Consider the following 22,945-nt stretch of genomic DNA (forward strand, 5'->3'; position numbering starts at 1 on the left):
TGCATTTCCATTATAAGTAAATAAAAAAGACTTTGCATGACATCAAACAGAAGCCACCAATTCTATTCACAAAATGTCTAGATTTTTTTAAAATAAACAAAGAAACTTATTAAGAAAGAAAAATATCAAGTACAAAGAGGAAAAGGAATCCACCACCAAACAAAAGAAAAATAAATGACTAGTTAGCCAACACTCCAATTTATCTGAATATTAATCAAAGACACTCCTTTAAAGAAGTCATCTGTAAAACACCTAAACAAAGCTGGGAAAACCACTTACACCACAAAGGACCAGAAGAAGTCGCTGCTCGTCAAAGTTCTAGCATTGTGCCCAACCGAGCACACCATAGCACTACAAAAATCACGTACTTTTAGAGAGCCTTTCACATCAGCACTTCCAAATCCTTAAATGTCATTCAAAAAAGATTCCCTAGACCAACTGCTCCACAAAGATGCCAAACTAGTTATCCAAGTATGCCTATATCCAACTACCCTACGAAAAAAAGACCATGTAAAAATAAGTGAGCCCTAATTTCTCTATTCTGATAACAAATTACACATTGCCCAGAGAGAATGCATTACAAGGCCTTCCACTCTACAAGAAATCATTGATATTGATCCTCTCAATGATTGCAAACCTATGTTTTAAAAGGCAAAGGCGAAAGGTGAGGTGTTTTAACCCTTAGGAGGTGACAGGTAAGCCTTAAGGCATTGGGACATAAGCTTTTCAAGAATTTTATTTTTAGATAAATATGCAAATAAATTACATAGATTTTAAAAAGAAAATAAAAATTAACAAAATCACAAATATAATGTAGAAATAGTTAAATATACTGCAAACTACTTGTTGGCCATTCAAAAATTGATAACTCAAATTCATGACGTAAATCATGACAAGGGATAGCTATACTATTACAATGTTCAAATTATTTCATAATCTAAGATACAACTTGTAGTTATTTTGGGAAGGTTGAGATTCAAGAGTTTTTGAAATCAACTTATATTATGACATTCCTTTTATATAAAAACATGTAGTTAAAACTTTCTATCCAAATCTAACTTCAGAATCTCACACACCCAAAATACGTAAGCCTCAATTAAAAAGGCGCAAAAGGCATGCCTTTTGTACAAACGTGTAAGCCTCAGCATGTAATGTGTTACCCTTTCTGGAATTCGGTACTTTAGATTGAGCCTCAAGGCTTTTTAGGCCTCAAGGCATTTTAGGCATGTCTTACCTTGAAACGAGCCTTGATTGAGTAAGCCTCAGCATATAATGCGTTACCCTTTCTGGAATTTGGTACTTTAGATTGAGCCTCAAGGCATTTTAGGCCTCGAGGCGTTTAGGCATGTCTTGCCTTGAGACGAGCCTTGATTGAGCCTTTTAAAACATTGTTGCAAACAAAGAAAAAGCTTGACTTGAGAAGGAACTTTAGCTTTCCAAATACGAGGATGCAAATAAAACATATTAGCATTGGAAAACAAACAGATGTTCCCTAACAAACAAGTGACTATGACTACTTTAAGGAGGGGGAAAAAACAGTGTGAAAATAAAAGAACATTAATCTCCACTCCAATAACATAATATGCATTCATTGAGAGACAATGCTTTATAAGGTCTTACTCTATAACAAGTCATATCAATTACTACTAATCGAGAAAGAGGTTGTGCTTGAAAGGAATTTTAGCTTTTCAAACAAAAGGATGAAAATAAAACAAATTAGCATTGGAATCAAGAAAATTTCTCCAAAAAGAAGCAAGAGCATTTAACAAGAAGATAAGGTCCTCACTCTTCTCAATCAGAAATCCTAACAGAACAAGAGTTTGAAGAAACAGCTCTCCATTGAATAACTAAAAAGGGGTGGGAGGAGCACATTGACAATTAGATAAGCAAAAAATCTCAAGAAAGAAGCATTCCCTGCCAACAAGTCCTCACAAAAATGAGCTGTTTCCCATTACAAACTTCACATTTTGAGATTTTCAAGAACTTGTCTACTGCTCTGGCATTCCCCCAGGCTACTCTCAATCTTAGGCTTTAAATCCCTCCTCAACTAACAAGATAATCCCTCTTCTCATCACCCACACTGAACCAGAGGAAATCTTTCTCAACTTCTCACACAGCTACCTAGAAAAGAATTGAAATAAGAGAATAGATTAGTAATACAGCAAAGAGAAGCTCAGGCTCAATCAAAATAATATGCCCTCCTATGGTAAAGAAGCACCCTTTAAAGCTCTTGGACATACTCTTTACCACCAGTCCCAAAAAGTCACAACTGTAGGATCTAAATTAAGGAACAACTATATGAGGAGCCAACCCATGACACCAGACTGACAACAATAGCAAGTCTTTTAACTTTTTACGCCAAATGAAAAACTACGAAAAGTTATTATGGTCCTTTGCTTAATGAATTTATTTATTATCTTTTTTTTTATTAGCAAAGAGACATTTTATTAAAAGAAAGACAAGGGCATCAAGGGGATGCCACTCAAGCACAACAAAAACAATGAAAAACAAAACAATATCAAGGATCACAAATGTCCCCCTTCCCCACCCCCACTCCCCCAAGCCAGCCCACTCAACCAATTAGAAATCATAGATATCCAACGGTTCTTGAAAGCCTACAGAGTAGAAACCTTTGCTTCAAAAGGCCTTCTATTCCTTTCCCTCCATACCACCCAAAAATAGCAAGGGGGATGAGGGAAAGAGCCTCCCTCTTGATCTTGTTAGAGTGGATCCCTTTCCAAGCGCAAATCACGCCTTCCATCGTAGCTGCAGCGATGCACTTCTGCTTGACCATGGAAATGGCCAAGCTCCAGAGGATTCTGGTCCAAGAATAGTGCAGAAGAATGTGCTCCATTTATTCAGCCTGCTCCAGGCAAAGAAAACACTTATTCACAAAAGAGAAGCCCTTTTCTGAAGATTATCAGAGGGAAGCAACCTTTCCGAGTGTAGCCTCCCACGTGAAAAAGAGCAACCTTTGAGGGGGCTGCTGTTTCCCAAAAAAGCTTCCAAGGTAAATTGCTTTTGCACTCCACCAAGTAGCTAAGGTGTTTATAGAAAGATCTAACCGTGAAGTTTCCATCTTTGCTCAAGGACCACTTGGGCTTATTGGAGGTGGCCTAGCACTGAATTTTGTAAAGGCTACTATAGATATCTGTCGAAATATCAATCTCCCAATCAAAAGCATTCCTAATAAAGGGAACATTCTAGAACATCCCCTGATTAGCGAGTCCAGGTGCTAGCAAATGAGGGTATCTTTATCGCAAGCAAGCCTGAAGATATAAGGGTATTTAGTGCTGAGCTAGGAGTCCCCACACCAAATATCATGCCAGAAAAACAGATCCTCTCTATTCCCCACATATATTATTTTTTTTAAAGGACATTATTATAGTATCAAGAAATTTACCTGTCTTGCATTAGACAATCCCATTGCTAAGAGCTCATCCATAAGTGCTTCCCAAACAAGCTGACCCCTGAAGAAAAGCTTTGTTCCATTCTGAGATATAAATGAACTTATAAGAAAGATTACCAAAAGTAACACTCTTTCTCAAACAATTACTTACCCAGACAAGGAAGAACACCTCCCACTTACCATACCTTAAACTCACTATCTGGATGTCCAGCAAAAGATGCACCATCGCAATAGCGTATCTTAACTCGGTTCCAGTTATAGAAATCTGGAAAACATACAGAACATCAACTAAAAAGTACTGATTAGATATGACCATAACATTAGCTGAACAGAACTAATGCAAGCACTTAAAAAATTTGAATAAATCACTTGAATACAAGATTTTTGTTAATATAAAACTATACTAAGAGAAGCCAGGCTTGGGTATACTGTGATTTCCGTCCAAAAATTCCATCAACATCATTGAATAGCAAAATTGTGGCTTCAATATTAGTTTTCCTATATTAGACAAGTTAAAATGAAACCATGGTCAAATAGACATTTTAGTCATCAGCATGCACATTGACCAGGAAAGTGTGGAATTGGGCCAAGTCACCACCATGCATAATAGCAACTATGCCCAACTAGGTCCAGTCTAAAACCTCAATTCCAAAGTTTTCAACTCAAGCTCAGCCATGTAAAGGTAATTTAAATAAATATAAAATACAACACCAAGTGCACAAGGCTCCGTGTCATATAGGGGGTTGGGGAGAGCATGACTTATTCTTGTTGCATCCTAATCTTTTGTTTTATCCTAAGCAACATATTTATATAAATAAAATAAAAAAAGAACAGGAAAGAAAAAGAAATTTCGCAGGTACAAGGACAGGCATCATACACAAAATTCCCTCACATTTACAGAGCTACTGCATATATCTGGTGAAGAGTAAATACATACAGAAAAAAGCATAGACTTCAAACATTGAAAATTAAACAACTGGCAGCAGCTTAATACCAGGATTCTGCAATGAATCTCGGCTTAAAATTCCAGAAAAATGAACTTGATGTTCCATATGGTTTGAAGAACCCAATGCCGTCCCTTTACGAAAAGAACATGATGCAATTGTGCTGCACCAACCTCCACCCTACAACATAATAGGACAAAAGAGCTCCAAATGAGTAATAATTGCAAAACAAATTAAACAAAACTAAAGGTCCATATCCAAAAGAAAAGAATTAAAAAGCAAGCACAATGTCGATGTAACAGATAAAAGGAGAACTAGAAGGGAAGCAATGGACATAGGGAGAGAGAAAGAGAAGGAGAGGGAGAGAACTGGAGGCAAGTTTGATTGAACTGCAATGAACATAAACAGAGTACTCATGCACTCCATATTACAGACCAACATAAAGAATTAAAATATAAAAAAATAACCTTAAATCAACTAAAACTCCTTAAAAGATCTAGATTTCCAAAATCAAAATAAAATCCATAATTTCCATCTTCAAGCAGAACATGAATGCCTAGAATTATTGACAAGCAGAGCAGTTGGGAAAAAAAAACATAAAGGCCTTGAGTTCTAAAATGCACAAAAACAGGGATATAGCCATAACCATGGTCATATATTTTGGCAATTTTGTCAAAATTTCAGTCTAAATTTTGGCTTTCTGGGAAGGATCAAAACGAAATTGGGTTTCAATTTCTTTTTTATAAACTTTTGGGAATTCCTGAAATTTTGGCTGATATTCCAAAAATTTCACGAATTTCAGCCAAAATTTTGGGTATATCAGCTAAAATTTGAGCAATTTAAAATAACTGAAGGAAGGAGCAAAATTTGGATTTTTTTCTTTGCTTCTTAATTATTCACAATCAACTATTTTAATATAATTTACATTTTTAATTTCCATAATTTATCATACGTTTCCAATGTTTCTTTACATTGAAATTGGAACTTCTATCAAAATTATAAATTGAGATTTTTTCCATTGGTTCTTAATGATTCACAATCATCAATTTTAATATGATTTACATGCATAATTTCCACAATTTACATAAATCTACAATGTTGTTTCAGCAACTAGAGCAACTAATCATTTCGCGCTCCAACCAATGTAATGCCAAGTCCAACAATTACAATGCAAGTTGATTTAGTGCTCAGTACAACTAACACATTGATTAAATTAATTAAATCACATCACAGACGGGAAATGGGCTGGAACAGTGCTAAGTGAAATAAATAAATAAAAGCAAGATGAGCAAAATAAAACCAGCCAAACCACCTGACGGGGTGCCATAGGACGTACACTTCACCGCTTGTAAAGGATCGTACAATACTAGTTAAAGCACTCTTGCTTAACTAGTCAGCCAAACTATACTATGGTTTACCAAAAGAAAAAATTCACAACAATCAAATGCAAAGTAAGCAGAATCAATAAGCAATTCATGTAAGCAAATGTTCACGCAGTAAACATTGAAGCAACATAATTCATTAACACCACATCTATAAGTAATGTGTGTTTAGCAAGGGAAGCAAGTAGGCTGAACACACAAATGAATAAATCCTATACTACTATTTACAAGATGGTTACCCATCTCTAGTGCACAAGATAAGTTGTCAAAAGCAAGCATAATGCCATGAACAAACTTGGCTAGTGACATTCTCCCCACTTATGTGATCCATGTCCTCGTAAACTTTGACACTAAGTACTCTTCAACTTTGTCAACAAACCATGTCTTCTACTGACATCTAGTTGATTTCTTCGTCTCCAAGGCCTCTCCACTTCACCAAGAACTTGTGCCACTTCTTCCTTGATGATGTGAACTCTCAGTTTACAAGGATGACTTCAAGTTCTCTTTTGTCAGGTTGTGTTGTCTTTAGTGGTGCTCTAGTTGACTATCTTCTGCTTGGATCTTCAATGTCAATGCATGAAACAGAGGATGCACCTTCATCTAATTCGGAGGATCAACCTCGTAAAATCCTTCCCAACTTTAGCCAAGATGGGGGCTAGTCCTTCATATTTGTAAAGTAGTCCCCTATCTCAATCCCGTAGTGACTTGATCTGCTCCGGATGGAGCTTGACAAGCACCAAGTCACCCACATTGAAGTGCAACAGTCTTCTCCCCTAATATGCCTACTTTATCCACTTGTAAGCTTTCTCCAATTAAACTCAAGCTACCTTTGTGTTCTATCTACATCCTTTGGTGAAGATGTATGCTCTCAAACTCTTTCCTATGCATGGCTTGTCCCCTATGTAATGTAATAGTGGCTGCAAGCCTATAACAAGCTCAAAAGGGTTCTTGTTGATTGTTGAGCTCTTTTGGCTATTGAAACAAAACAAAGACAAGTGAGTAGCTATACCCAATTCTTCTAGTTGGCAATGACAAAATGGTGCAAGTACTCCTTCAGTAGCCCATTGAATCTCTCCATCTATCCAATTATTTGTGGGTGGTAGCTCAAAGATATGTCAAGTTGTGAACCAAGGATTCTAAAAAGTTCTGTCCAAAAGCTAACTACGAATCTGGATTCTTGGTCACTAAAAGTGCCTTCGGGAACACTCCAATATTTCACAATATGCTTGAAGAACAATTGCATTGTCTCGTCTATAGAGTAGTACTTTGGTGTGGGTATCAAAGTATCGTACTTCAAAAATTTGTCTATAACCACAAGTATAGATCTTGCATCTTCAACTCCAAGCAGGCTAGTGATGAAGTCAAGTGAGACACTCTCCCAGGCTTGTTGATACTTGAAAAGGCTCTAACAGCCCTGCAATCTTCTTCCGCTCCACCTTGTCATGCTTGCAAGTGAGACAAGTTCGAGTATACTCAACCAGCTCATCACGCATGTGTGGCCAGTAATATTGCTTCAACGATGCAAAACTGCGACGCCATCCTAGATGGCCTGCAGTCTGCCCACATGGTGTTGTGACACCCTTACAGCAATGTCTTCCTCAAGTCACCAACTCGAGGCACAAAGAGTCAATTACTATGTGTCATCAGTAATCCAACTTCCAAGCAGAATTGGCATTGGCGCACTTTGCCCTCTCCACCAACTTCAAGAGGCTTTGGACAACTGGATCTTTGACAAGGTCCTCCTTAATGTGTTCCCACATTGTTGTAGTAATCGTTCTTGTTGTCAAGTTTGTTACCATCTATAAGGACACAAGCTCGGCCTTCTTGCTCATTACATCTGCAACTTTGTTCATCTACCCTGCCTTGTGCTTAAATGAGAAATCAAACTCCACCATGAATTCTTGCCAATGGGCCTACTTGGGTGATAACCTTTTTTTAGGGGGGGGGGGGGGGGGGGGATAGCAAAAAAAGGCATTTCAATAATAAGAGAAGAATTTACAAAGTGGAGAATAAGACATCTCCCATCAAAATTCTGGAAAATCCAGAAAAAAGAAACTAAAAAAACAAAGAAATATTGTGAAAAGTCAAAGCAAAAATTTCTTGCAATCTCGCTAGATTTTTGAAAGCTAGCTCCTTTACAACATCCAAAGCCAATGCACCAAAAAGAGGCCAAGTATTGAAACTTTTCCCAAACCAACTGCATATTCAATTTTTTTCCCTGAAAAAAAGCATGCAACATGCTCCAACCACAATCCCCACAGCACTGCAAATGTACCGCATTTCCAAAGAACAGCCCTATCCTTCCTTCTTCCAAAACCCTCAAAAGAAATAGCCAACATTCCTTCCAACAATGCTAGACAAGTCAAAGCTTCTCCCAACACATCAAATATTTTATTCCAGATGCTCCAAGAAAAATCACAATGTAAGAACAAATGAGATGCCGATTCAGATTCAAATAGAGTACACAAACATCTAAAGATAAGGCCTTTAAAGGTCTCCTGACTTGCAACAGATTATTAGTATTGATTCTATTAAGCAATGCCAGCCAAATGAAAGCCTTAATCTTTGGGAGAGCTTTGGCCTTCAAGATACACAAGTATAGAGGAAAACAAGAATTAGAACGGGTCAAAAACTATATATAAAATTTAAAAAGAAAAAGATCTACAAGAATAAACCCCAGAAAAATCCAAAGCCCAAGACCAAGTATCCCTAGCTAAAGAAAGATGACAATTGTTTAATAACGACAAGTAGGAAAGTTCCATCAAATCTCTATCATTTAGAGATCTTCTAAAATGAAAGTTCAAAGAAACTAAAGGGATGACTGAATCAACCACAAAGAAAGAAATCATACCATCCTGCCCTGAGCTCAATCAAAAGAGAGAAGAGAATGATGCGGAGCGAACATCATTTCCCAACCACGGATCTTTCCAAAAACCACTTCCCACCACAAAATTAAAGTGAGGATTGACTAAGGGATAAATCTAAGAAATAGATCTCCATAGCCTCTCTGAAAAAAATTGCAAGCTAACACTAGTATCCTACCCATTGACACTCAACCCATGCTTACTTCTAATCACTTTAAGCCAAAGGGAATGATCTTCTAAGGGAAAACTCCATAACCATTTAGCTAGAAGAGCAATGTTTTTAGACACCAAATTACCAATACCCAGCCATCCCTCCATTTTAGACCCACATACCTCATCCCACCTTACTAAGTGATCCCGAAAACCCCGAACTCTAGGTCATAAGAAATCTCTCATTATCTTCTCAACCTTATTTGCAATCCCCGCTGAGATTTTTAAAAAATTGACAAATAATATAAGTTGATGAAAGTGGCATGAGTCGTGTGAGAGGGGTTACCTCGACATTGTTGATTACTTAACTTTTTCGCCAATCTTGATTTTGGTTTAGAATTCTTGTAATCACTCATTGCTTTTCATATTCTTCAATTGGTTTTGTTATGAGTGTTAAATTTCCGAAAGGCACTTACTGCATATTTTTAGTCAGTTGTCATTGCTTTTTTTATTGGGACACCAAACTTTTGCCTAGAATTCAACCTTGCCATTTTTAGCCGCCAATGAGATCTTCTCCTCTCTTGATTTTTTATTCCTCTCCTCTCAATTGTTGGTTAGTGGAGTAGATTTTGTGTTTTGTTTTGGAGACCACTTAACATATGCATTTAGTCATTGTGTTTTCAATTTGTAGGCTTAGCGTATGCTTTTTTGTGTTTTCTTTGTGCAAATCTTGATTTATGAAAAAAAAATTCAAAAGCGCTTTTTTAGTGTAAATAAATTTTCTCTATGTTTAGATTGCTCAAGGTAGGGGTGTGGGTTTTTAGTTCTTGCTTTATTGTATATGTGAAATAAGTTGCATCCCAAAAAATAAAAAACTCAAACTTGCACTTTACCTATGTAACACAAATTATCTTTGTACACACAGTCGATCCCAAGCCCGGATAAAGGAGTAGGGTTGCGTTAGGTAGTTAACAACCAGCATAAAAATTATCTGATCTATTTATCATGAATCCTCACCAAATCCACCCGGGTCAAGAGGATAGACCTGGTCAATATATAAAGGGAAGGGCTAAGAAGTCCACATAAGAAATTAAGATTAACAACTTGGAATATAGGAACACTTACGGGCAAAAGCATGGAAAAAGTGGAAACAATGTTTAGAAGGAAAATTAACTTAATTTGCCTTCAAGAGACAAAATAAGTAGGGGAGAAAGCTAGAAATTTTGAAAATTCAAGATTTAAACTTTAGTACACAGGGAAAGAGAAACATAAAAATGGGGTGGGAATTATTGTAGACAAAGACCTAAAAGATAATGTAGAGATGTTACAAGAATAAGGAATAGGATCATTAAAATAAAGATAGCTTTAGACATGGCGATAGTAAATGTTCCCCAAATAGGCTTAGCAAAAAATCTTAAAAGACAATTTTGAGAAGATATGGGCAGTATTTTACAAGGGATACCAACAAAAATAAAGGAGAAAATGCTCGATGAAGAGAGGAAAAACACTTTAATACCTATATACAAAAATAAAGGAAATATTCAAAATTGTAATAACTATTGTGGAATTAAACTTATAAGTCATACAATGAAACTATGGGAAAGGGTAGTTGAACAAAGATTAAGGCTAAAAACAAAGGTCTCAAAAAATCAATTTTGTTTTATGCCTAGGAGTTCTACCACAGAAGCTATATATCTTTTAAGAAGATTAATGGAAAAGTTTAGGAAAAAGAAGAGGGACTTACATATGGTATTTATTGACCTAAAAAAAGCATATGATAGGATACCTAAGGAAGTTCTATGGTGGGTTTTAGGAAAAAAATGGTGTATGTAGTAGGTATATTGATGTCATTAAGGATATGTACAATGGAGTAATGACTAGTGTAAGGACTATAGATGGAGAAACTAGATAATTTCCAATCACCATAGGTGTACATCAAGGATCTATTTTGAGCCCTTATCTTTTTGCTTTAGTGATGGATCAACTGACTAAGCGTATTCAAAATGAGGTTCCATTGTGTATGTTGTTTGCAGATGATATTGTATTGATTGATGAAACTAGAGTCGGAATAGAGGCTGAGTTAGAATTATGGAGAGAAGCTTCGGAATCTAGAGATTTTAGGATAAGTAGAAATAAGACAAAATATATGAAATGTAATTTCAGTAATGTGGTAGGAGGAATACTATAGACAAAGTTAAACATGATGATGAAGAAATAAATAACACTTGTAGATTTCGATACCTTGGATCAATTATACAAGTTGAAGGAGAAATTAAAGATGACATAATGCATAGAGTTAAAGCAGGTTCGGTAAAATGGATAAGTGCTTCAAGTGTACTTTGTGGTTGTAGAACACCCTTAAATTAAAAGGAAAGTTTTATTGGGCGACAAAGAAACAGAATAACCAAAAAGTAAAAGTTACCGCAGATGAGAATGCTCAGATGGATGAATGGTATAACACTGAAAGATAAATTAAGAAATGAACATATTCGCGGTAAGTTAGGTGTAACACCTACAGAAGATAAAATAAGGGAGGGACGACTTAGATGATCTGGACACTTGCAACCTAGGCCACATAATGCGCTAGTGAGGAAGAGTGAGTTTAAAAAACTTAGAATGAGATAGTGAGTAAGGATTTAATAGACCTGAATCTGTCAAAACAAATGGTCCATGATCGCATAAATTGGCAAAAAAAGATTCATATAGCCAACCCACCTAGTGGGACTTAAGGCTTGATTTTGTTGTTGTTGTTGTACCAACATTTGAAAAAACATTCACAAAAGCATATTTGAATGAACACATTGGAAATGATAATATAGGTTATGAGAGGATGCATGGAGGACATCGATATGAGATAAAAATGATGTCGGTAATAAATTTTAGATTTTGCCATGTCTTACGATTTAGTTATATTGAATACTTGCTTTATGAAAAGAGAAAAACACTTAATGACTTTCAAAAGTGGAAAAAAAAAAAGTCAAATAGATTTCTTCATAACTAGGAAGCGAGATTGTCTATCTTGTAAGGGAGAGTCAAATAGATTTCCAGGCGAAAGTTTGGCTACACAGCATAGAGTCCTAATATTATTACATACACATACTAAAAAATGGAAAAGAAAAGAATAAGTAAATTAACACGAGGACAAGGTAGTGGAGCTTGAATGGAGAAAATATAGTAAAATTAAGATAAAATGATCAAGAAGTGTGATTGGACAATAGGGGGTAAGGTAGATCCAAACAATGTTTAGAATAAGATGACTAACTCTATCATAAAGATAGAAAAAGAGATTTTAGGTGAATCCAAAGGAAGATACTCAAGTAGTCAAGAAAGTTAATGGTAGGATCAAGAAGTCCAAAAAATCCTAGTATAAAATATAGCATAGTTAGAAATATAGAAAACCTAGAAAAGTATAAAGAGGAAAGAAAATATGCAAAAAGGACTCTTAGTGAAGCTGCACATAGAGCTTATGATACTTTAAATAATAGACTAATACAAAAGAAAGAGAAAGAGACATTCATAAACTTGCTAAAGCTAGAGAAAGAAAGTGCAAAGATTTAGGTAATGTAAAATGTACAAAGGATGAGAATGATAATGTCTTAATTAGAGAAGAAGACATAAAAGAGAGGTGGCGGAAATACTTTGATAAGCTGTTTAATGAAAACCAAAATGAAAAATTAAACATGGAAGTGACAGATAAGGAAAGTCTAAAAATAGGAGATTATTCTCAAAATTAGAGTCATTGAAGGAGGTATGCAGGAGGTATATTAAGGTCATTAAGGATATGAATGATAGAGTAACGGCTAGCATTAGGACTGTAGGAGGGGAATCTAGAGATTTTCCAATCACAATAGGTACATCAAGGTTGTACTTTGAGTCCTTATCTTTTTACTTTAGTGATTGATGAACTCACTAAGAATATCCAAAACAAGATCCCTTGGTGTATATTGTTTGCAGATGATATTGTCTTCATTGATGGAAGTAGAAGTGGAGTGGAATTTGAGTTAGAACTTTGGAGAATCGCCTTGGAAGCTAAAGGTTTTAGGATAACTAGGAATAAGACGGAATATATGAAATGTAATTTCAGTAATATGAGAAATAGGAGGGAGAAGATTAAACTTGATAATCAAGAAATTAATAACACTTGTAAATTTCAATATCTTGGATCTATTATATAAGCGGAAGGGGAAATTAAAGAGGATGTAATACATGAAAATAAAGCAAGTTGGGTAAAATGGACTGTTGTGTCAAGTGTGTTGTGTGACTGTAGAATACCCTTAAAAATGAAAGTAAAGTTCTATAAAATGGCTATAAGGCCAGCTATGCTTTATGGTTCAGAATGTTGGGCAGCTAAGAAATATTTACAAAAAGTAAAAGTTGCCAAAATGCAAATGTTAAGGTGGATAAGTAGCATAACATTAGAAGATAAATTAAGAAATGAGCATACACGCAATAATCTAGGCATAGCACAGGTCGAGGATAAGATAAGATAAGAGAGGAGCAACTTAAAAAGCATTTGAAACGCAAGCCTAGTAGCACACCTATGCGGTGGAGTTAGTTATTGTTTTTGGCATGAAAAGGAGTAGGGACAGACCTAAAATAGCTTGGAATGAGGCAGTGAGGAAGGATTTAATAGCTTTTAATCTAATAGAGGAAAATGCTCTCAATCAGGTGTATTGGTGGGAAAGGATTCATGTAGTTGACGCCACCTGGTGTGACTTCAGGCTTGTTGTCGTTGTCATTGATACTATGATTCTATCCCTAAGGGAAAATAGTGCCCCTTCCAACCATCCAACCTTTGAGCCACTCTTTCCACTATCTGATTCCAAAACTCCTCGGATCTAGAATTACCACCCAAAAGGACCCCTAAGTAAGCCAAAGGTCACTCTAAAATGCCACACCCCACCTTAGAAACCTACTCTCTAACACACTTAAGGGGCACACAAATATTTGCTAAACCACTTTTCCCTATATTTATTTTAAACCCTGACACCCTCTCAAAAGCATGGACAACACCCAAAATACATCATATAAAGGGGCTATGATCATGTAGAAAGAAAATAGTATCATCCACAAACTATAGATGAAAAACCACCACTCCCTCTCTCCCCACTTCCAAACCTTTCACCAACCCCCTTCCACAACCCTATCCACCATTCGACTCAATACATTAGCTATTAGGAGAAACCCAAAAGGGGAGAATGGATTCCTTCTCCTACGCAACAAGATGCCCATCCTGTAACAAGACTCCACCAAGTGCATAATTTGATGCATCTATCTATATCTTAAAGGGTTTCATGATGTCTAGAAGAGCAAATATTATATCTCGCATCATAGCTTCCTTCAAATTGTCGAAGGCTCCCTGACACTTCTCTATCCAGTTCCACCTATTATATTTCTTTAGCAATTTTGTCAACAGGGCAATTCTCCTCGAGCACCCCTCCATAAAATTGCAATAATAGCTGGCGAGTCCAAGAAAGGTACGCAACTCTTTCACTATCATTGGGATCTTCCAGTCTTCGATAGCTATCATCTTTTCCATATCCATCTAGATACGACCTTGCTCGATCACATAACCAAGGGATTTGGTACTCCTCAGAGCAAAAGAGCACTTCTCTCTTTTCATATAAAGGTTGTTCTCCTTCATCCAGTCGAACACCTTCACTAGATACTCTTCATGTTCCTTCAGAGTAGAATTGCAGACAACTATGTCATCCAGGATTACCACACAAACTTGTTGAGGTACTCATGAAATACCATGTTCATTAGTGTGCAAAATGTCACTAGCGCATTCATCAACCCAAAGGGCATCACCAATAATTCATACGCCTTATACCATGTCAAGTGGCTCACAACCATCTACAATCCTCACCTAATAGTAGCCTGACCACAAGTCAAGTTTGGTGAAGTACGTGACATGACTTAACTGATCAAACAAATCAGCAATCAATAGACTAAGATACTTGTTGCGCACAACCACCTTATCGTGTGTGCAGCAATCCACACACATTAGCATACTCCCATCATGTTATCTTTTAAACAAAATGGTGCTTCGAACTGTGCTTTGGAAGGACATATATAGCCCTCTTCCAATAACTCGTCAAGTTGCTTCTTCAACTTTGCTAATTCTAAAGACGTCATCTAATAATGACCCTTCAGCAAAAGGCTTCACCCCTAGTAGCGACTCGATCTCATGCTCCACACCAACAAGTTGTGCAGTAACTTGTCCAACATCAAAATTTTGTATTCATCCAATACAACTTTGATGGCAATAAGCACCCACTCTTGGCCTACCTCTTTGTTCACGACCAATGTGGCGAGATATGTCTGTTCATCCCTCTTTAATCCCTTCTTGAGTTGCATGGCTAAGAGAACTTCTCATCATCCCCTTTATTTGCAACACCTTGCACAATGTAAGGGTGGTCTCCTTTCAGACAAATGGAACTAGAAAATGGCATTGGTACCGCCTTAGTCTCTTTTAAGAATTTCATCCCAAGTATCTCTTGGAAATCATCCATCGACAAGGCTATGAAATTCACATAACCCGCCTACTCTCCAAGCTTCACATTCACTAGCTTGGCTACTCCCAAAGTTGGTTAAGCTGCATAGTTAACCACTTTCATGCATTTTGAGTCCTTCTCTAAGTTCAAATTGAGTCTCTATATTTTTGCTTGTGATACAAAGTTATTAGTAACCCCGTCATCCACCATAGCATGGGTAATCTTCACATTGATCCACATATCTATTAACCTAAAATGAATCCAACCCACTTAAACTGACTCGTAACCGATCCACACATTAAATGAGTCGAATATCGTTTAAACTTTTTTTTATCCACCTCTAAATGAGCCAGTTAGCGTATTTAGGGTTTTATCCTGTAGATATCCGCCTATCCGTTAACAACAAATGTCTAAATTCATTGATAATCCTATATGTCCATGCTTATGAGGCATCAACCCAACTAACATAAGCTTTATTGGCCAAGGCCTAATCCCGTACTCTCAACTCTTGCACTACTATATACGCCTCTAGGTCTACCCCATGCCCAAATACTCAATTTTCTTGTGATCAAAATAAAAGTCTCTAAATTAATTATTTGAAATATAAAATATATATATATATACATATATATATAATTTTGTGATTGGTTATTAAATGTTTAACAATAACCAAATTATAATTTTAAAAATAACTTCTGTTTTTATATTATAAAATAAATTGTTCATTGGATGATATATATATATATATATTGGGTATGGGAATGAGTGAATGACGTATTATCCATCATCCTCCATAGATTATCTGATCTAAACCGTTATAAATTCGCCACTTAATTAAGTCGAATATGGATTATAATATCCTCACCTGATAATCCGCCTAATCCACATATCTGCCCCAACCGTTTTGCCAAGCCTATACAAATCCACAAACATTAACCCATAGTTACCAGAAAACGCTAACACCCTAATGAACCATGTATTGGTACAAATGTTTCAAAACATGGTACATTTTTGTTCCAAAACGCTAAATCTAATGAACCGAAGTTTTAAATCAATGCTTTTCACAAAACATTTTTTTATTCGTTAAAAGTTGGAATCATCACATTGTAATTCTATTATGTGTCATAATTAATTTATTTCAGAGCAAAAAATCTCTTCTAGATTTAGGAATACCTCAACATTCTCTCCAAAATACACAAGTGCCATTACACTTCTTTCACCAATATATCTATTTTAGTATACCCCCAACATTCCACATTTTAAAACATCTGCCACATCGTAGTCTTGTTCCCATTCCACGAATCAGAAAATTCCATGATCTAGGTAACATTGCTTTAACCCCTTTGTTTGGGTAACTTTTGGCTTTTTTGCCTGCCTCTCCAAAACATTGAATAGCCACATTCTCAAGGTTTCCTCCCCATCCTCATCATCTCCTTGTACTCCCTCTGCAATGGAAGCATGAAAGGAATTGAGTGATGACTTGTAAGGGCAATCAACAACTCTATGAGGGCCTCGACATAAGAAGCATGCCAACTTACCCTTACCACTAGATGTATTGAAAGATTGAGACAACGAAACTTCCTTTGAAGTTGACGCCTTGGTGTCGCCTCCCTCACTTTTGTGTTTGCCCTTCTTAAAAAAGTTCCTGTTGTTTCCGCCTATGCCACTCTCTTGGGACATTGTGAAACTCTCTCCAACGTAGTTAGTCAAGTGTTCTACAGCAACCTATGTAATAGGCAAGTCTTGAATTCTTTGCGACGAGGCTCTTCCCTTTCCATAGTTCAACCCCTCAAAAATATAGAACAGCTTGTCTTTCTCTTAACATGTCCCTAATATCCAACATTAAAGCAAATAATTATTTCACATACTCCCTGATTGTACCAGTATGCTTAAGGTCTCACAATTTTCAGCAAGCATTGTACTAAACATTCTCAAAAAAAAAAAAATTAGGCCTTGCACTCTCTTTTCAAATCTGCCCAACAATCAATTACACAATGTCCATTCTGTGTTTCATTGTACTTGGTATGCCACCACAATTTAGCATCGCCACGTAGTAGCCACGAATACTTTTGTCTCATCTAAGTCATTCCTCCCTGTGCAAAAATATTGTTCCATGTCAAATAATAAGTTCTCCAACTCCTTAGCATCATGGGCACCTCCATATGTTTTGGTTTTTGGCACCTTTGTTCTTCCATATTCTATCCCCATAGAGTTGGAATTTCCCATAGCTTGATGGTTCGTCTCGGCATTCAAATCCCCCAATTGGAAATTATAAAGCTTCTATTGTAGCGTAGAAGTCCTCTGACATTTCCATAACAAATCCTTGTAAATGTTTTTGTCGTCCCTCTAATACATCAACGCGTTCAGCAAGTCTAGTCATCTCCATAACCACATCGTTGATTGGCTCAACCTACACCTCTAGTGCTTCAATTCTCTCAGTATTGGTTGGCATGATCTTTTAACGATGCTTCACAAAATCCCACAATATGAATGCAACCAATTCACGAAGCGATTAATCAAGCACTAATACCAATTGTGACAAGTCGAACACTTCACACCTTGTGAAGGACCATATGGCACTAACTTGCTTAACTAGACAACCAAAGTATACTATGATTTACCACAAGAACACATGCACAACAATCGAATGCAAAGTAAGCGGAAACAATAAGCAATTCATATAAGCATATGACAATCACGTGATAAACACAGAAGCAATGTGATTCATTAACAACACCTAAAAAGCAATGTGTTTAGCGAGGGAGGCAAGCAGGTTAACCATGTTTACAAATGCTAGTGAGTAAATACAATGATTGATGAACACTCACCTTCACCTAAAGAGCTTTATATGCTTTTCTAACTCTACACCAGAAAACATCAAACTAACCGAGTCATGCTCCCATTTTACACTATGGCATAAATGCACTCAAATGAATAAACCCTATACTACTATTTACATAATGGTTACCATCCACTATACACAAGTGGCAATGCCCTAAACAAACTTGACCAGTGACACAATGGGCAAAGTGAATTTAACTCATTTACATATCATTTGAGACCTTAATTCTCATTGAAAATTGTTGAGTGGAAATTAATTTTCACCATAAACAAAGGGGCTACGAAATGCCAACACTTCTGAAAGAATGAGGTATTGGTGGGAACATGTGCGGAATACCGACATATGCCTAACACTCCCTGACACGTATCAAACACATGTCAGAAATTTAGTCCAACACTACATTTTTTTGCCGACTTTAATTATGTTAAGAAAACCCCCAAAAAAATTGAGAAGTTAAGAGACCAAGAGTCAAGAGATTCTTTGACATTTCAGTGGTTGGACTTTAGAGTCCTAGCAACACTATGCCAGCCTTAAAGAGCACTGTAGGAACTCCCAATCCCCAGAATTCCCTCTTTCTCTAAAGCCATGGCCAATTTGCTACTTTTTGTTAATCATTTTTTTAAATAAATTTTTTGATGAGTTATGCCCATGGCCCAGCATCAGCCATGCCTTTGAGTTGTTTTATTTTTGTTGGACCAGTATTCCATAATATGAATGTAGTTGATGATTTGATAATCTAGTGTTTGCGAGCATGGATTTCAAGGCTTGGATTTGGATTTGTGCAAATTTAAATAAAAATCAATACAATTTTATCCTGTATTTTATTCAAATTCACACAAATCCAATTCCCAAAGCTTGAAATCCAAGCTCCCAAACACATGGTAAGTGTATTTGAAAAATGTGTAATTGATAATTTTGCATGAATGGTGCTTATATTTCAGTTTAAATAAAAACTACCACAATATTTGTCATATAAAAGGAAAAACATGCCAAAACATATATTTTTATTTTCCCTTTCCCTATCTAATATACTTTTTTTATTATCAAAAATATATAGTTGACCTATCCCTGCCATGTTGTATCCTCATTTTTTTTTTAAATTATCACATTGCCGTGTCAATAACGGTCCTTCCTAGCAAAGGAGTTTAATTTACAAACCGAATACAGACATTAACAACAAGAAAAAACATAATGCACAAAATTCAATTTTAAATAAACTGCCACGCAACGCAATAGCTCAGAAACAGCACTTAAACACATTTATGCCCAATCATCCAATACACTCCCCAAATCCCACCAGGCACACAAACAAGTTACACTAAAAGGTCAAAAAGAAAAGTCAGAAACTGCTCGAACCTCTATGTGAAGAAGCCAGTTGCTAACCCCGGATCCAAAACCCTTCTGAAAATGGTACCCTGGCAAACTCCCATCCAAACACACTGCCACAGAAACAAACACATTTTAAGGCATCAGTCGTTTAGCAGTCTGGAAGGTTTTTTTTTTCCTGCTTTTGAAAGCGAAAATCGCCTTAATTTCAAACCCCGAATGCAAGAAAATTACTTCCAAGATTCAAAGTCAATTGATCTGGTTTGTAAAGAGGGAATAATTACAAGCGCCTCTGTCCTTAGCGACGTGCGACAACGTCAAGTCGACGAGATCAGTGGTAGGGCGATCGAAGGGCTGGGAGACGCTGGTCCCATTTCTCGATGAACAGGAGATGAGGATGAAAACAAAGATGAAGATGGTGACTGCAACGGCCGCGGTTGCCAAGTCCTTCTTCGCCCATTTTCTCCACCAGACAAAGCCGCGGAGCCTGAGGTTCGCCATTGACGACGGATGTGCAAACCGCAAAGCATCACTCGGCTAAATTCCTGTTGAAGATAGGTGTTAGATCCAGTGGATGAAGCAAGTAAACGAAAATGAAAGTATGAAACAAGTTTAACAATTTAAAAAATAATAATAATAATTAAATATTACGAGCTAGACAAAATTTTTAAGCCCTTTTCTGTATCATAAAGTTTTTTGAGTTTTTTGTCAAGATATTTTTTTTTAATTCAAAGTTATCAATTGTAATAATTTTAAAAGTAATAATCAAGATATACTTTCAATACTTTTTACATGTTTAAAATTGAATTTATCAAATTTGATTTTAGTTATTGTAGTGGCATAATAAATTTACCTACTTACTCATTTAGATTTGTTAAATTTAATTTAACTTCATTATTATAATAGAATCACTACCATTATTTTATGCAATATTAAATTTGAATTTTTAAAATTCATTTATCTTATATTTTGAGAGATCTTACATTTAAATTTATATTAAATTAATATATATTTTAAAATTATATTAAATTTTGTTTAAATTTACACAAATTTAAACTCTAATCCCAAAATCTATACTTTCAAATGCAACTTTATAAATAATACATTTTTAAACTTTTACCAAGTGAAGTTTTATAGTGGGTTAAAGGAAAAAAAAAAGTTGCATATAGGAGATATACTGATGTCATTAATAATATCTACGAAAGTAATGACTAATGTAAAGACTATAGATAAAGAAACAAGATAATTTCTAATCACTATAGGTATACATCAAGAACCTCCTTTGAGTCCTTAACTTTTTGTTTTAGTTTTGAACTAACTAACGAAGAACATCCTTTGAGTCCTTATCTTTTTACTTTAGTGATGGACTAACTAACGAAGAATATTCAAATGAGGTTCTATGGTGTTTGTTATTTGCAAATGATATTATATTAATTGATGAAACTAAGGGCAAAGTAAAGGTTAAGTTAAGATTATGGAGAAAAACTTTGGAATCTAGAGGCTTTAGGATAAGTAAAAATAAGACAAAATATATAAAATATTACATCAATAATGATCGGAGGAATATCGGAGATAAGGTTAAACTTGATGACAAAAAAATAAATAACACTTGTTGATTTCGATACTTTGGATCTATTATGTAAGTTGAAGGAGAAATTGAAGATAATGTAATGCATAGAGTTAAAGTATGTCAGGTAAAATGGAGAAGTGTTTCAAGTGTACTTTGTGATCGTAAAATACTCTTAAAATTAAAAGAAAAATTTTATAGAACAGTTATAAAACCAACTATGCATCAGAATGTTGGACAACGAAATAATAGAATATTCAAAATGTAAAAGTTATCAACATGAGAATGCTTAGATAGATAAATGGTTTAACACTGAAAGATAAATTAAAGAATAAACATATTCGCGATAAGTTAGGTATAACTCCCATAGAAAATAAGATAAGGGAGGGACAACTAATACAGTTTTGGTACTTGCAACGTAGGCGACATAGTGCATCAGTGAGGAACAACGAATTAGTTACTATGGAGGTAGTAGAAGGGATAGGGATAAACTTAAAATAACTTGAAATGAGATGGTGAATAAAGTTTTAATAGTCCTAAATTTATCAAAAAAAATTATCTATGATAGAATAAATTGTCTAAAAAGAATTCATATAATCGATCCCACCTAGTGAGACTTAAGATTTAGTTTTATTGCTAGTGTTGTATTAGAAGGTTGAAATTAGAAAGGGCCCAAATCCGTTATAAAATGGGAAACAAAGACCAAATATTGAGAATTAGAATTAATCATTCCAATTCTAATTCCTAAGTGCATCAAAATTTATGCCTATACTGGCTAAGTTCCATACGATCACCCCCAACGACTCAAGATCAAGTATCACAAATGGCCCTAGAACATTTGTTACTGATACTTCCATTTTATAATTATGATTTTTTTATCCAATTAGTATCCTAGGACATTTGCCAATGAATTTTTTTGTTCTGCCCTTGGATTGCCCAATATTTTGGATTATTTTCTTGAAAGAAGAATTCAATCATTAAAACTTGCACACTAAATTTTTACACAAAGTATTCCATCTGAATTTCCTATTTTTATAAAAAAAAAAAATAGTACAAAATTATCAAAGCAGTGTCTACAACCACAAAAATATAAAAGGAAAAAAAATAATAAAATGACATTATTCACTTTTGCCATCTCAAATATGTTGACTATCCTACACAACATGCAGACTTGAGAACATTAAGCAACTGACATTTTTCTTTTCACCAGCGACCCCTCTCCGTGAGGTAAAACAAGTCAAGACAACTTCAATCAACTCTTCCATAGGATGAATTCCAAAGTTCCTTTGGAACTGAACACTAACATTGCTAGTGCAGGAAATTTGGAGGGCAGCTATGAGTATTACCTTCCCTGACGGCCAAAATCCACATGAATGTCATCATCTCTAACATACCTTCTTCTTTTCTTTTTTTTTTTTCCTTTTTCCCTTTAAAATTACAAATCATAAATTAAATTTAACCATTAGATTCTTTCAGTCACAGATATTATGCATGCTAAAAAAACCCAAAACAAAACAAAACAAAAGGCTCAAAAGTAAATTGAAAAGATACATCCATTCAAATCCAAAATTAAAATTTCTGAACAGTGAACTGAATGATGTACATGTACAAGGAGGAGTTAAAAAGTGTCAAATCAGCTCAAGCTTGTTTTGAAATGAACTTCATGAAAAATAGTCTAATGGGTGGCTTGAGAGAGAGAGAGCACCATCATAAGCGTACTAAAGTGAGATTTTTGGCCCCCTTTCCTGCTGCTGCCTGTCAAATGTGGCTCCATGCTCGGTCAAATTTATTATCATAAAATCATAAATCAGTTTTAAGAACAGAGAGAATCATCCCCAAGATGTTATGGTAAGCATGGATGTTAGTTGAATTTCAAAAGCAGCAGCAGAAACCATGTAGTATATTGTTACACAAGTACCAAGCAATAAGGATATTACTACCCAAAAAGCTCAATAACACAAGCA

The 22,945-nt window shown here is 35.6% G+C and overlaps 1 protein-coding gene across 4 annotated transcripts in view; it reads right to left on the reverse strand.

The window, feature by feature from the left end:
- The window catches only part of LOC131159765 (pectin acetylesterase 5-like), a 29,594-nt gene extending 9,542 nt beyond the window's left edge, over window positions 1-20,052 (reverse strand). For 3 of the 4 annotated variants that reach the window (XR_009137863.1, XM_058114923.1, XM_058114922.1), the window contains exons 1-5: window positions 19,699-20,008; window positions 19,445-19,527; window positions 4,404-4,533; window positions 3,595-3,674; window positions 3,404-3,493 (exon numbers count right to left, since the gene is read on the reverse strand). Coding sequence is in view for 3 of the 4 variants with exons in the window: in XM_058114923.1 (XP_057970906.1) it covers window positions 3,404-3,493; window positions 3,595-3,674; window positions 4,404-4,533; window positions 19,445-19,527; window positions 19,699-19,915 (600 nt within the window). In the remaining variant the exon portion in view is untranslated. Of the gene's footprint in view, window positions 1-3,403; window positions 3,494-3,594; window positions 3,675-4,403; window positions 4,534-19,444; window positions 19,528-19,648 lie in introns of all 4 variants that reach the window. The other variant, XM_058114924.1, reaches the window with a different exon arrangement.
- Between the last annotated feature and the right edge of the window lie 2,893 nt (window positions 20,053-22,945).

The sequence above is a fragment of the Malania oleifera genome, chromosome 7 (assembly GCF_029873635.1).
Source record: "Malania oleifera isolate guangnan ecotype guangnan chromosome 7, ASM2987363v1, whole genome shotgun sequence".
Lineage (NCBI taxonomy): Eukaryota > Viridiplantae > Streptophyta > Magnoliopsida > Santalales > Ximeniaceae > Malania > Malania oleifera.